General features: G+C 45.9%; 1 protein-coding gene across 2 annotated transcripts in view; it reads left to right on the forward strand.

The window, feature by feature from the left end:
- Nucleotides 1-16,004, forward strand: part of notch2 (notch receptor 2) — a 75,123-nt gene that overhangs the window by 13,865 nt on the left and 45,254 nt on the right. For both annotated transcript variants that reach the window (XM_083767570.1, XM_083767571.1), the window contains exon 2: nucleotides 2,548-2,629. In XM_083767570.1, the coding sequence (XP_083623696.1) occupies nucleotides 2,548-2,629 (82 nt within the window). The remainder of the gene's footprint in view (nucleotides 1-2,547; nucleotides 2,630-16,004) is intronic.

Consider the following 16,004-nt stretch of genomic DNA (forward strand, 5'->3'; position numbering starts at 1 on the left):
CTACCACTGTAACCATTATATGAGCTTGTAGAGCTATTTTTGAAAAATTGTGTACATTTTTGCAAATCTTGTTCAGGGGTCCCGAGAACAACATCTTTTCAGATGGGGGTCTGCGGCCAAATATATTCTGGGGGTCCTTGACATGAAATAGTGTAATCACCAATGATATAGAAACATAGGTTTTTCAGAATACTGTCAGGATTTAGAAGACATTTGGAGAATCTGTTCTCAGGTTTAACCCATTTTGGTCGGGAACCCCTTTTGGTGTTAGCATTATGTTATGCTTTAGCTATTGAAAAATAGCAGATCTACAAGCTCATAGCGCGCCACCGAGTGGCGTGCTACGAGCTTGTAGGTCTGCTAATTTTGAAAAATCGATGTAGAAGACATTTTTAGAATCTGATCTCAGGTCAAAATGGGTTAAATGGGTTAAACCCTATATTACTTAATACTTACTGTAGTTACCCAGAGCTCTATACTAGACCCATTCCTTTTTTCTCTTCACTGAAACTAGCTGTTCTAGAAGCTCAAAACGTGGCGTAGTGCGATGCGGTTGTAAGCTTGTACTACTTTCGCAGAAGGTTCGCCCCAAGGATAGGGCCGCTATAGAGTTCTTGTGGTTTATGCATCATAAAAACCTGCACGGAAAGTATTACTGGCACAATGTGTAGCACAGTGTTGATTCTGACAGCTAATTCTGATTTAGTTTTAGTCATAGTCTTTTGAGTTAAAGTCTCTGTCGTTTTAGTCATATTTCAGTTACCTGAAATGTTTAGTCTACTAAATCTACAATTGATTCAGTCGACTTAAATGTATTTTGTGGGCCTTGATGCCATTCAAATGGCTGATTTTAAATTAGCTGCATGGCAAAAATAGCTGATCTACAAGCTAACAAGCTTGTGGATCTGCTATTTTCAGAGCGCAACACCCAAGCGCAACCAAACATATATAACTTGTCTTTTAGTTCTGCTGGATCTCTTCTTCACTAGTCCCTCCCTAACATTATAGTCTAGTTTGTATTTGTTGACAAAATTTCAATATATTTATATAGTTTTTGTCATCATAACTTACTTTTTATTTAGTTTTCTTCAGTCAAAAAAGGTAGTAAACAAAATCAACACTGGTAAATTTGTACTTGAGTGATACGACTGACTGAGTGCTAGCTGCTACAGTAGCATCACTCAGTCAGTTTCAGTCGTATCACTCGGGTACAAATCTGCCCCCCCGCAATTCTAAAACCATGTCATCCGATTGCACGGCTGGCCCTGACATATTGATGAGGTCCGCGTGACGTGACCTTAGATGACGCTAGCATCTAGCACAGGAAGCACACTTCTTCCTGTGGTGTGATGACTGTCTTGTGAACCCTGAGTTGGCTTTGCTTTGAAATCAGCTGACCTGACACTGCTCTGACAGGAAGAAGCCCTTTCTAGTACTACGCAACCCAACCCCAGAGATATTCCCTACCCTAAAAACTGTCAATTGTAACTGCTTAAGCAGTGCAGATAGCCGATCAACAAGCTCACAAAGAGTCACGAAGTGACGCATTGTGAGTTTATGGATGTGATATTTTCTCAATTTGTAATTTTTTTTTGACATGGCCAAAAGTGTGAGGTCAGGTTTAAGGTGTGGTGTGTGATGTAATGTGGCTAAAAGATGAGAAACAAAACCGCCTGACGGCTGACAGTTGATCATTCACAAAACAAAAGTTTCCTCTGGCTTCCTCCCGTGACAACTAGGACTGTGAGCAACACCCTTCTGTTTGGTATGTTGTGCCAGCATGGTGTGCGTGAAGACCACTTGAGCCCCATGTCTCTGGTGGCCTCCGGACCGCACAATGGAGGATGTGTCTGGCCTCGAGTGTCTCACTGGCATGGAGATAGTCGGGCTTTGTTGTATCTATCAAGGCTCACTTCTGTCTGCCTGCCTGCCTGCCTTCCTTGTCTGCCTGTCCGGCTGCCCCCATGGCCACTGACTGACTTCGGCCTGGCTTTGCACGGCTTGTTAGGTTTAGCCCAACAGATGTTGGCAGATGGAGAAGCGAAAAGGAGAAGGTTTGCAGGCCACGCTTGGCGAGAGCCAAGTTGTCGGTTCTGCATTTCGTTATACATTTCAGAACGGAGCCAAAACCACTGCAATGCTGTAGATGTTTGGAACAGTGGCAGGCAGCGCCAACACACAATCAGTAGAACAATCAGTTAGGCCTAAAGTGTGGGTAAGCTTGGAATTCAGTGGAATGACAAAAAAAACATTGTGAATGCGTCCTTCAGCCATTCTGTGGGGGACATGTATATACTCTATTAAGATGATTATAATGTAAGAATAGCTATATTTACTGTAGCTCTAAAAAAAACTTTATGTTGGCTATCAGCTTAACCACTCAAACCGTCTACAAGCTCACGGCACGCTGCGTTGCCGCTTTGCGGTTTGTGGATCGGCTATTTCTGTCAAACCTTCACCCCACAATAGGGACACTTTGGTTACATGTGGTTAATTTGGTCTCCATCGTTTTGTCCATGTATCCTAACTCATTTCCTTGTCTTGCAGGGCTGCAGTGTGTCGATGATGTGAAGCCGTGTGTTAACAATGCTACGTGTCAGACCTTCAGCAACGGCACTGGACACTGCAGGTGAGGCAAACTTTCCTAGGTCCGAGGCCAGCGTAGCAGATACTAAAGTCCATAGAAGAACACAAGCCGAATTGATTGAACCAATACAGCAGTTCTGCAGATCAACACCACAATAAGTAAATGGCGTCGGTTGATATACTTCAAAGGCCAAGAGTTATTTTTCTTTTTTCGATCAATCCCAGCCTGTCTGTGAGACATGAGGTTTTGCTCAGGCACAGAAGAGGGAATAAAGGACTCCTCTGTCTGACAAAGTACACCAGGACTGGGAACAGTCCCAATAAACACACTTCCACCTCCAACATAGCTTTTTGTGGGACATGTCGGGAATTTCCTTACTTACGCTGTTGTTGCCATAGAACCAACAGCTCTCTAAGGTACTGTCAGTACTGCTGTGTGTGTGTATAGGGCCAGGCCTATACGGTGTCAGTACTGCTGTGTGTGTATATGCCTATACGGTGAGAAGGAGAGGTGCTCTCTAAGGTACTGTCAGTACTGCTGTGTGTGTGTATAGGTCTATACAGTGAGAAGGAGAGGTGTCAGTACTGCAGTGTGTGTATAGGCCTATACGGTGAGAAGGAGAGGTGTCAGTACTGCTGTGTGTGTATAGGTCTATACAGTGAGAAGGAGAGGTGTCAGTACTGCAGTGTGTGTATAGGCCTATACGGTGAGAAGGAGAGGTGTCAGTACTGCAGTGTGTGTATAGGCCTATACGGTGAGAAGGAGAGGTGTCAGTACTGCAGTGTGTGTATAGGTCTATACGGTGAGAAGGAGAGGTGTCAGTACTGCAGTGTGTGTATAGGCCTATACGGTGAGAAGGAGAGGTGCTTGGTTGTATTCATTAGCTGATAACTTATTCAATATGCAACGAATGAGCAAAACTCAATCTGCACACACTGCTGACATATGGCTTGATTGAATCAAATGTTTTGTCATTGATTGTTGAATAGAAATTGAAAAAGAAAGTGGCCGCACACACTGATAGCCAAAGTGCCAATATTTTATTTAGGACGCAGAGTACAGGAAACTGTTCTGGCCGTTAAGACCTCTTCAGGGAAAAACCCATCGATTGTTACCGCATATAAACATTTCAACGGCCAACTGAAGTATGTGGTAATGTGTCAAAAGCTATTAATCACTGGATTGTGATTAATAGCAATGTGCAATGTGACAAGTAGATACAGGTAAAAGGAAATAATGTATGTATATTCAGTGAGAAAACACGAGTGCTTTACTGTACACAGTAAAATCCTCAGTGGTAATTTAACTCTCAGAGTCTACAAGTGGAACCAAATAATAGACCCTTACGGCTGTGTGAACTCAGGGAGCGCACAGATAGAACAAAATGGTTCGATTTGTAACGACGTTGGGGTCAAATCAACTCTGGGGATTTGACAGTGTGTAAGGTTGACGCAGTGACTTCATAATCTACGTCTGCCACTTTTTGACAGCTTGCCCTGCTTTGTAATTACGTTCCAGCTATCTGTGTAATTGTGTTGCCCCTCCCAAGCGTGATCACCAATGCGAGCACACCATCCGCGGTTCATGAACCTATCATATTTCATTTAATGTGATGTGAAACACACTGTGTGTCTGTTCCCAGAGTTTGTGTTTTTTTGGGTGGGAATTTCAACATTCTGATACTCGCCGTTATAAGAGAAAAGGGAAGGCACATTCCTTAATCTGTGTTTCACATTCCTGCGTCTCGCTAATTGAAGGTCAGACAGAATGTTGTCCTGCAGGTGTGAGGAGGCTTTGTGTGTGTGTGTGTGTGTGTGTGTGTGTGTGTGTGTATGCGAGCGAGCGAGCGAGCGTATGTGTGTGTGTGTGTGTGTGTGTGTGTGTGAGCGCTACACCATGACGAGGAGTAGCACAGTAATCCAAACGGAGTGGCTGATGTTTATGCATTGTCAACTCTTTTCATAAATGAGGTCCTAGATGTGGGAGTGAACTCAGTCCAAAACAACAGTCTTGAGAAATACACTCGCACGCACGCGCAATCACATGGTGTGCTACGCATGCACGCACACACACAAACACACACACACACACACACACACACACACACACACACACACACACACACACACACACACACACTGCACTCACTTGCTCCCGACAGTACATGCACATGTGCAGTGCACATGTAGGCGCATGCTGGATGCTTCAAATGGGATGCTGTTGTCAGCATCCCTTTTGAAGCATTTGCCATGTGCCATATATATCGTCTCTGTCTGGTGGAACAATAGAGACGTCACCGGATTTCTCCTCTCATCCACTTGCATTGAGTTGCTCACCCAGCGCATGAGGCCTTCCTCCAGGTTGGAACAGAGTGCATTCTGGGATTGGTTATGGGCCGCGCATTCACGTATCTTATGGCCCATAGTGCCATGCATAGTGTCATGGCCCAAGTGCAATACCAACTTCGGCCACCATGTCCATTTTGCTTCAATGTTTCCTCTCGGTGGTCATCTGGTCGGGCCTTGGGTGGAAACCTCATGTGTCCAAAACTGTTACTGTACGCCATTGAAATTCAAAAGTAGCAGATCTACAACCTCAAATCACGTCGGTTCGAGCCGCGTTTTCGAGCTTGCAGATCTCTTATTTTTATGAAAAAACTAAAACAAATATGAGAGGTTTCTGCCCGACAGCAACGATATACCATATCATGTCCAATATTTGAATTGACTGTAAGACACACAGTAAAATAGGCAGTTGTGTTGTCAATCATCTGTTGTCCTTCGTCCTCTAATTGTGGCCCTATGCACACTAGAGGATAACTGAGACCATGTTTGCGTGACAACCACAGGGGTGTTCCTGATTCAAGTCATTTAGTCTGATCTTCAACTGATCATCTCCCCAAATCCCAAATATAGTGTGAACCTATACATGATTTCCTCTCCAGTGTTGTTGTTGTTTAAACAGCATTTCGTCTGCTTTAGTCACTTTATTTAATACAATTGTTTTAATTAAATGTGTCTCACTTGTGTTTTGAATGCATTAAAACATTATTTTTCAAGAGCTACTGGTAAATACAGTAGTAAGAGATGATAGGCCTGTCTGGAATGAAAGGCACATGCGCAGACAGTGGACTCAGATGCCTTGTAGGGTACAGACTAAGTTAACAGAAATCGGTTGATTAATATCGGTCTTCCAGTTCTCAGAAATATCGGAATAGAGTAACCGAAGGTCACTCGTTCATCCCCTGGTTTACAGAAGTCATTTCTCTATGGAGAATAACATTAGGTCATTATTAGAAATGTCTCATATACGAATTGTATGAAGAAAAACAATCACAATCAGGCGTGGGGCGCTCTTACCGTCATACATCATCATCCATCATCATACATTGGTCTTTTCTCGCTGTCAGTTCATGCTTCATATCCATATGAATCAAACATGCAAATGTATTTATTTTTGGAACATAGGACGCAATATTAAACACGTCTAGGAATTCTGAATGGGGCGGGAAAACAAACGTGGTAGGATGCATACATTACGTCACACTTCGGTGCTCTATTACTATCGGCATTAAATAAATCCATATCAGATGACCTAGAAGGAGTGGTGACAACTGTAGAGAGAGAGAGGGGTGCCCTGAAGAAACAGAGAGGGGAGGCATTCATTGAGTCTTTTCATTTTACACCAGTCAGCTGACAGAGCGCAGGCCTACTGTTAGACTGATTAACTGGTCCATTTGAATACCGTCTGCACACACACGCACACGCACACACACACACACACACACACACACACACACACACACACACACACACATACCCTTATTCGGCCGTGCCACTGGTGAAAAGGGCCATTGTGTGAAAATCCCATTATGTGTTTATTAGGCTTCCCAGCATATTAAAGGCGGCTGGTTGTAAGTAAACAGTCAGTGGCCTCTTGGCCGAGATCAGTCTAATTATGTCTCATGCAGCTGCCGAGGGGTCAGGCTGGAAACACTGTTATAATGTAGCTTGTCCAGCTAATCGCCAATAACTGTTGCACTGTGTGTCACCCGTATGTGCATGTATTGTAACTTGTGTCACCCTCCCTTGTTAATTTAACTGCACCACTGCTAAAAGTAAAACACATTGATTTCCTTGTTTCTGAGTTCTGAATGTATCGTCTCTGTCGCGTGGAAAGCTCATATTTCCAAAGCCTTTTTACTTTTCAGAATTCAAATTCAAAAGTAGCAGTCTGCTACTCTGCTCTGCTGCTGCTTTTGATACTGTAGTGTAGTATGATGATGCTCACTGTTGTATGATCAATTAAAACACAGACACAGACACAGAATATACATATAAGAGGTGTCTAATACGACGATATACAGTAATGACTATTTTTTATTATTATTATAAAACCTGATAATAATCATAATAATCATCCATCCTACTCCTCCTGTTCAACATCCCCACTGCCAGGCGCTGTGCCAGCCTGTAGTGTAGGAGTTGCGAACGCAGGTTGCTTTCCCTGCCCGGCTTCGCTTCCCTGAGCACAACCAAAATAGAGTTTTTTGTCTCCACCAGGCCAAAGGCATGGGGAGAGAGTATGTCTTGCACTCCGTCCGTCCGTCTGTTACCAGCTAATCTCCGGCACCGTTAACTCGGTCGATGCCAAGCTTTGCACACACACTCCCTAGATGACAACGATGAACCTCTGCCCCAAATTTCCAGAACGGCCTGTTATGTGCTCAAGACGGATCTTTCCGATATTTCATAATTATTCCATCCTAATTGGCTAACATTGGCTTTCAAAGTTTGCAGGATTAGCCCGTTTTGAACAAAAAGCCTCAAATCATGAACGCATCGCGCAAATTTTCTACTAGGCTGAGGAATATATCCCACCATTTTCACATTGGCCTGTTATTGCGCCACCAGCAGGTGGATTTTAGCAAAACACATTTTTAGAACAAAATGCCTCAATAATTGCATCAAAGGCGTAAGAACAAATGGCACCCTTTTCACATTGGCCTATTATAGCACCACCAGGCCACCAGGCCAGGCCACAACCTGACCTGGCCTGGTGGAGACCTGTGCCTAGAGGGGCACTTTTTCTAGTTCTGCACTGCAGTGGACAGATACTTTATCTCTGCTCTGTGCCACCTCGAGTGTCTCAATTATGATGTTATTTTGTGTCGACGACACACACAGTGAATGAAACTTGTTGCACAATAGACAAGGCAGCATGCTCCTGTGTCATTATAGTAACACAATGCAACAGTGTAATTCCAGAGCAGTGCGGTGAGTTTCTCACTGGAATGTGAATGGAATTAGCCCTCCTCCGAAACACTGAACTTGACGTTCCTCGTCAATGTCACGGCGCTGCTGCTAGGGCCTTCTTTGGCCCAGAAAGCCACGGCGTCTCATCACGTTCATCAGGAAGGGAGTGATGAGAGAGATACAGTAGAGTAAATGAGTGTGGGAGAGAGAGGTTGGATGGCAGGGAAGGGCAGGGCACCGCAAAGCCGTCTAACCGGTGAGACTGCAAGCCATTAGCCGTGGGGTGTGAGAGAAAGAGAGGTGTATGTGTGTCACCTGTGAGTCTGAGAGAGAGAGGCGTGTGTGTGTGTGTGTGTGTGTGTGTCACCTGTAGGTATGCAACCATGTGTTAGTGACTGTCACTGTCTGTTGTGTTGTGTGACTTCTAGCACCTTTACCTTGTAACAAATAGAGATGTACCAATACTTTCCTTTCCCATTCCCATGAGTTGCGTATCGGTGGATACAGAGTATCGATTATCCGATACCAGTGTGTAATTTAAACAAATGTAGGACAGTGGGTCTCAAAGTGGCTTCCAGGGACCATCTGGGTTCTGACTGGACCCTTAGAGGTCCATAATGTTGCGTTCACACGGGTGGATGTAAAGATACAGTCTACCCTTCATTGTCAATGGAAGCCAGCGACATGACGATGCAAAGACGCCATGATGCATGTAGCTGCTCTGTAGTCTTATCCTTTGCATCTTTGCGTCTGGCCGTGTGAGCGCAGCATAAGGGTCCATTTGTTAACATTCGTACACTCTCAGTTATGGGGGGTCCTTGAAAGTAAACGGTTTGCCAACCAGGCAACCACTGATCTAGGAATAGTCTCATTAATATTTGTTAAAGTGCAGCTACAAGTTAGTGAAATAATTATGTAAATAGTACAGTGAGAGCATAAAACAGTCTTGCAACATCAACTGAAGCATCCAAACATGAAACATCATCATGTGATAAATGATGTGGTATTGGAATGGCATAGACTGGCATACTCAGTGCTTTTCTGATACTGGTATCTGTATCTAGCAACAAAACGGCACCACACTCATGGCTGATGGTGAATCATTCATGATGAGGTTGTGTGTTTGTTGAAGAGGGTCTCTAACACTATACTATAAGATGGAGTCTGATGGAGTGACTTAGCACTTGAGTACTCCCTGCTACGCCGAGGCCAGATTCACACTGTCATTTAAAACCGTCTTTCTCTAGAACAAAATCCCTTTGTTTGATGCCTTGCTGGGTTATGGTGTTAACTGCTTAACTCTCTCTCTCTCTCTGACTGTGTCTCTGTCTGTCTCTCTGCCTCTCTCTCTCTCTCTCTCTCTCTATCTCTCTCGTTTTACTCTCCAGAGTAGAGGGGGTGGAGAGAGGGAGAGGGAGAGAGAGAGAGAGACAGAGAGAGCCAGAGTTAAGAGTGTATTGTAGGCCCAGTGCGTGTTTGATCTGACAGGTAGAATTTGCCTGCAGGCCAAAGACGGAGGAAGAGAGAGCGAGAGAGCTAAAAGAAAAGAGGATAGTAACCCGAGTATCTCACTGCACAACTCCTTACTAATGATGAGAGAGGAGTGAAGGGGTGGGGTGGGGTGGTGAGGGGCAGGGGGGTTGTGGGCGTCAGAGCAGGTAGAGGAGTGGAGAAAGGAGAGAAATTACCCCGTCTGTCTCTATCCGTCCTTCACCAAACTGTCACTCACCTGTCCGTCCCGCTGTCCCTCCCACTGCTCCAGGGGTTAGATAGCCTCTGGGATCTCTGGACACACCTCACCTGGCTTCTTAATCCGTTTCCTTAATTTATCCCTCTCTGTTGTCTGTTATCAACTGCCTTTTCCTGTTTGACCCCTGGCCTTCTTGCCTGTGGCCGTACTGCCCTACCACTTAGGTTAGTTTTTATTGCCCCTGTATTGTCATCTGCATATTGGCCTCTCGTAGTTTCTATGCCTGTGGTGTCTTGTCCATTTCCAATATGCATTGCATATCTGTCTTTTGTGTGTCTGATGCGTTTGTCTATTTGTTGATCCATATCTATTTGCCTGCTTTATTCTTACTTTATACTGTTCTTCTGCCAACCTGCACTACCTGTCTTTTTATGTATGAGCATTGAGCATGTCTATCCTTTTCTTTTCCATGGCCTTTTCTTTCTCCCTCAGACTGACGTTCTTTCTACCTGTTAATCTCGCTCTGTTTTGTGTCTCCCTCCGTCGGCGTCTGTCTGTCATTCAGCCTGAGTCATCTTTCATCTCCTCGTTACCCTGCAGGAAAAAAAGCCATGATTTCCTCTCCACGTCTCCTGTCCAAGTCTCATGTCCTCAGGGCACAACGGGGAGAAGCAGAACGTAGCAGGGAGGACAGGCTGCTAGAGGGCTAGTTGAGGGAGGGAGGAAGGAGAAGATGGAAAGGGGGGGAGATCAAGAGAACAGAACAGAGCCCAGAGTAGAGCTGTGCTTTAGGCCTCGTCACTCAGTTTCACACCCCTATACACCTTCACTTCATGTGCACACGTGTGCACACACGCACGTATATGCAGGCACGCACGCGTGCACACACACACACACATCCACGCTCAGATAATGACTCGACAAAGCACATAAGTGCAAACCAAAGTCCACAGACCCTGGCCTAGAGTATGAGATTGGAATGGAACCAAGGCAGTGGTTTCTCTCTCCTGGTCTCCAATGTACTTTACATCATCCCTCATATCTGCCCCAGCCCAGCAGGATCTGATGAGACAGAGAGAGAGACAGAGAGACAGAGAGACAGAGAGACATAGCGTGTGTGTGTGTGTGTGTGTGTGTGTGTGTGTGTGTGTGTGTGTGTGTGTGTGTGTGTGTGTGTGTGTGTGTGCGTGCGTGTGCGTGTGCGTGTGTGAGTGCGTGCCGTGCACCGTGTGACTGAACCATAGTGTTATGTTTGTTTGTGTGTGATTGTGTGCAGGGGAATTGCGGGAATTGCACATATCCCTCCAACCTCCCCCTCTCTACAATGAGCCCCAAGGCTGTAGCCCTAGTTGTAGCGCGCTCTCACTGGGAGATAATTGCACATAGTTGGTGCAGCAGTCTGCCGGTTTTAATGTGAACTTAAAAATGTTGAAACAAGGCTATCCGGGAGGTAAATTGACATCATCTAAAGGTGAACCGACCCCGAAAAACCACGGGACCCCGAAAGCGTTGGAAAAAGGACAGTACCTGTTATGATTCCCGATTCATACTTAGACTGCAACTGAGTGTAATTTAGGCTTTTTAGACCAGATGAAAACAAAACAAACCGCCACAAAATGACAGTAACAGTGCTAACTGTCCGCATCCTAAGCATATGGCGGAAACGTTACTTGAGGTGAATCAGCAGCCAGGAGACAAGGTTTTAGCCCAACTGGGTCAGAATTATATCCATGGAAGTGAGCAAAGAGTGATGTCATGTGAGCAGTTCATTAGTTTTAATTATTTTTATATACCGGTATATAACGTTAAGGGGGACGCCATGAAGCAGAGTGGAGGAGACAGCGAGTACAAGAATAGCATGGAGAGACGCCACAAGAAAGACTAAAAACACTGATGTAGTTCAAAAGAAATTATAGGCATTAAAATAGCATGTGAAGAAAGAGTAAAGACTGATGTCATGTGAGTAGTTTGAATATCCTGTAATACATGGTGATGGGAGCATTATCCAGTGAATATCCTGTAATACATGGTGATGGGAGCATTATCCAGTGTGCTCACTAATACATGGTGATGGGAGCATTATCCAGTGTGCTCACTATTGTTATGATTTTTCTTTTCACAAAGTTGTTAATTGGATAGACATGAAGCAGAGAGGAAACATAGTACAAGAATAGAGCAGAGTAGAAGGAGAAAGAGACAGAAAGGTACAGAATAATTGGAGAAGAGTGACAAAATGCATTCTGAGGTAAGAATAAGACCTTAAACTCACAAGTAGTAGCATACCTCTCTCTGTCTCTCTCTCTCTCTCTCTCTCTCTCTCCCCCCAAAGGGTATAAATCCCCGCTATGTGAAGCATACTGTATTGTATAAGGGGGAATTCCCCCTCATGTTGAAAAATAAATGTCAGACCGTGCTCTCTGTGTGTGTGTGTGTGTGTGTGTGTGTGTGTGTAATGCTGTGTGACTGAACTATAGTTATGATTGTGTGCGTGCATGTGTGTGTGCGTGCGTGCGTGCGTGCATGTGTGAATTCCAGGGGCACCTTGAATCAAGGGTGTGTTCCCAGACTGGCATACAAAGAACTGAATTGCAGCTGGCATAAAAATAGAGGGCAGATCTTCCACTGGGGGTGTACTGTATGTACTGTATATGGTGAAGCGTGTGTGTGTGTGTGTGTGTGTGTGTGTGTGTGTTACTGTGTGTGTAGAAGAGACAACGACACTGCTCATCATTGCCAGCTCATCTGATAGGCACTTGTCAACATGGGCTGCTGTTCGTGGCCAACAGGAACACACACACACACACACACATGCACACACACACATACATACATACATACACACACGCACAGTCGCACACACACACACACACACACACACACACACACACACATCCAATAAAGCAAATAAAGTCACATACGTGCGTGCGCCATGCAGAGCGCGGTGCACATGCAGATTGAACAGGCCTGACAGATTAGTGGGGAATGTAGTGACCAGACTTTAAACCCACAGGACAGTGAAGTGACAAGTGGTCATCCACTGTCACACAGCCAGCTCTAGGCATGGTGACACTGTTGGCCCCACCGTGACACTCTGTCACCAGGGGTCAGAGGTCAGCTCCAACCTGCTCAAACACCTTATTTTTTTATGTTGCCGCTGCTGTCGGGGACAGAAACATCTTGACTTTTCCTGTCTTCGCTTACAATGAATGCCTGAGTGATCATAGCACAGCGTCACACAATAACAACACAAGTAGCAGTAACAGAAGTATAATTCCTCCATGCATATGTTCGAACCTTTACAAGCCCATAAGCCTTGTGTCGCCGATGCCTCCACTTTGCGCGGCCACAGGAACATCATAATGACAGAAGGAGCTAGGCAGGCAGGCAGGCAGGCGGGAGGGAGGGACGGAAGGTTCAGAGGCAGAATGGGCTCTGTGTGCTCTGTACCGCAGTCTGTCAGATCAGCCTTTATGAACCAGTTCCTAAATACAAGTCTGAGATTTCACCACATGGCCTTTCCTCTGGACTCCACCCTCCTTCATACTGCTTTATACTCTTAGCTCCTGCTTTTAACTTCCTTCCTTCCTTCCTTCCCCCCCCCCCCCCCCCCCCCTCTCTCTCTCTCTCTCTCTCTCTCTCTCTCTCTCCCCTTTAATGTCTGCTTTATCTTTTTATGCAGCTCTGTCGTTCCCATTCTCTTCCTCTCTTTCTCTCTATTCAGCTCTCTCTGTTTCCCCCTCTCTCTCTCTCTCTCTCTCTCTCTCTCTCTCTCTCTCTCTCTCTCTCTCTCTCTCTCTCTCTCTCTCTCTCTCTCTCTCTCTCTCTCTCTCTCTCTCTCTCTCTCTCTCTCTCTCTCTCTCTCTCTCTCTCTCTCTCTCTCTCATAGTTTCTCTCTATCTCTCTCTCTCTGTCTCTGTCTCTCTCTGCCCTACCTCAACCTCGTTCACTCTTCCACTTGTACCACAAATCCTCCCTTGTCTTCTTCTCTCTATTAATTTCTCGTCACTCGCACTCCTCCTCCTGTCCCCACCCCCACTTCTCATGTTATTTTTGCTGCCTCGTTTCCCATATGAAAGGGAGAGGAAAAGACTGCGGAGCGAGGGAGAGAGAGAGAGAGAGAGAGAGAGGGAGGGAGAGAGAGAGAGAGTGTGTGTGTGTGTGCTTCCAAAAATACGGCTCTGGCACTTGAAAGGAATCAAAATATGGTTCTGCTCAAAAGAAGCATTGTCCCACCGTAGTTTATTGCTGTTATAGTACACATACAGTGCACTGAGTGCAGTAGTTCCAAAGAAAAGAGTCTTCTAGTCAAACGTTGACAAGACTTTGTAGAACTGCTCTGGGCTTCGTTGCAGGCAACATAACAGGGAATTACAAAAAAAAGTGTATCTTTATACAGTAGCTCGAGGAGAAAAGTAAGAAAGTAAAATAAATAGTGTCTATACATAGTACATACCTATACTGTAGGTATGTTTTCACACGTTAAATGAACGGTTAAATGATCCCAAATGGACCCTTGCAGGTGGTACTTACACACTCTGAGCTTAACCCACTGTGGGGACTTTACTGGGGAACGGGAGAGAGACCGCATTGACTCGTGCACTTGATGTGCATGATCCATGCATGCGTCTACAGGACCACAGCACAGCGAGCAGAGCAGACCACCTACATACCAGCCAAACCACAGAGAGATCCAGGGCTTGAAATGTGAGCAGGAGGGGCCTGTTTATACAGCTCTCTCCCTCTCCCCCCTCTCTCTGTACCTCCCTATCTCTCCTACCCTCTCTCCCACTCTAGCTCTATATCTCTCTACCGCTCTCTCTCTCTCTCTCTCTCTCTTTCTGACGGCCGCAGGGCAGAGAGCATGATGGAGTTATTAAGCATCACATGGGGGAGAGGTGACTGGGTAGGGGGGGGTGGGTGACTGGGTGGGGGTGGGGGGGGGAGGTGACTGGGTGGGTGGGGGGGGGGGGGGAGGAGAGTAACGAGTAACGAGGACGGAAAAGGAGGGAACGAACGAGGAATGAGAAAGAGAGAGAGAGAGAGCAGACACAACCGAGTGGGAGTGAGAGGGAGGGCGAGATATTATACAAGTGAGTGAGAAAGACACACTCCCTCCTCCTCCTCATGGTCCCACTCTGCTGCCCACTCCACACTCCCCACGGGCCAGCCAGGACAGAGAGAGGTCAGCACGCCTTACGGAGGGAGGGAGAAAAAGGAGTGCAGAGTGGAGAGAAAGAGAGAGAGAGAGAGAGAGGCAGATTGAAAGAGAGAGGTGCATGAGACGAGGGCGCTAATGTGAACCAGCTGTAGAAATCTGACACCCCCCGAGAGTGAGAGAGAGAGAGAGAGAGAGAGAGAGAGAGAGAGAGAGAGATTGAGAGAGAGAGTTTGAGAGAGAAGGAGAGGGGAGGTAGAAGAGCGAGGGAGGGGGAAAAGGTAGGAGAGGGAGTAAGAGAGACAGGCTACAGAGAACAACACAGATGGAGAGAGAGAGTGAGGGGGGGTAGAAGGAGGGAGAGGGGGAGAGTGAGAGAGAGAGAGAGAGAGAGAGAGAGGGAGGGAGGGAAAGAGAGAGAGAGAGAGGGAGGGAGGGAAAGAGAGAGAGAGAGAGAGAGAGTCCTGCATGGAGTATAACAAAGAATCCTATAGATAAGTTTGGCAGAAGAAACCTCTTTCTGCTGACTTCTTCCTGAAAGTAGAGCTGACGTGTGTGTGTGTGTGTGTGTGTGTGTGTGTGTGTGTGTGTGTGTGTGTGCATGCGTGCGTGCATGCGTGCATATGTGTGTGCGAGTGCCATACTTTGTGCGCATATAGTACGCCACTGTACATATATGCTCACGTACTGTATCATTCACGCCCGTGTCCTGAGTTAGGTCATATAAAAGAAGTCTAGACTATAATCTAAAAACGGCTTTAGCAGAAAACCTCTCATTCATCTGCGCTGTGTTTCACCATTGTTTTAGTTTGTCGCCGAGGGGTGAGTCACATGTAGCTCTGTGTCTCTGTGTTTTCTCACACACACACACGCACACACACACACACACACACACACACACACACACACACACACACACACACACACACACACACACACACACACACACTCACAGAGCTCTCATCAAATGCCTAAAGTGAATCATGCACAGCCTTGTCTGTTTGCTGCAGGCCACTGTGCTGTAGCCACAGGCCAGTAATGAATAACCCAACTCACACACACACACACACACATACACACGTCACAGAAACAACACACACACACACACACACACACACACACACACACACACACACACACACACACACACACACACACACAGGAACCTGAAGGAAGGGGGTGTTATCCAGACGCCTGCCTGACGCCATGACATTTGGCTTTGTCAACAGCAGCGCTGATAACACTGATTGGATTTAATTGAGTTTTATCTGGCATCTTCTCTCCATCGGCACACTTGAATTTTTGCTTTTGATTTTT

This window comes from Protomyctophum parallelum, assembly GCF_964188405.1.
Source record: "Protomyctophum parallelum genome assembly, chromosome: 6".
NCBI lineage: Eukaryota > Metazoa > Chordata > Actinopteri > Myctophiformes > Myctophidae > Protomyctophum > Protomyctophum parallelum.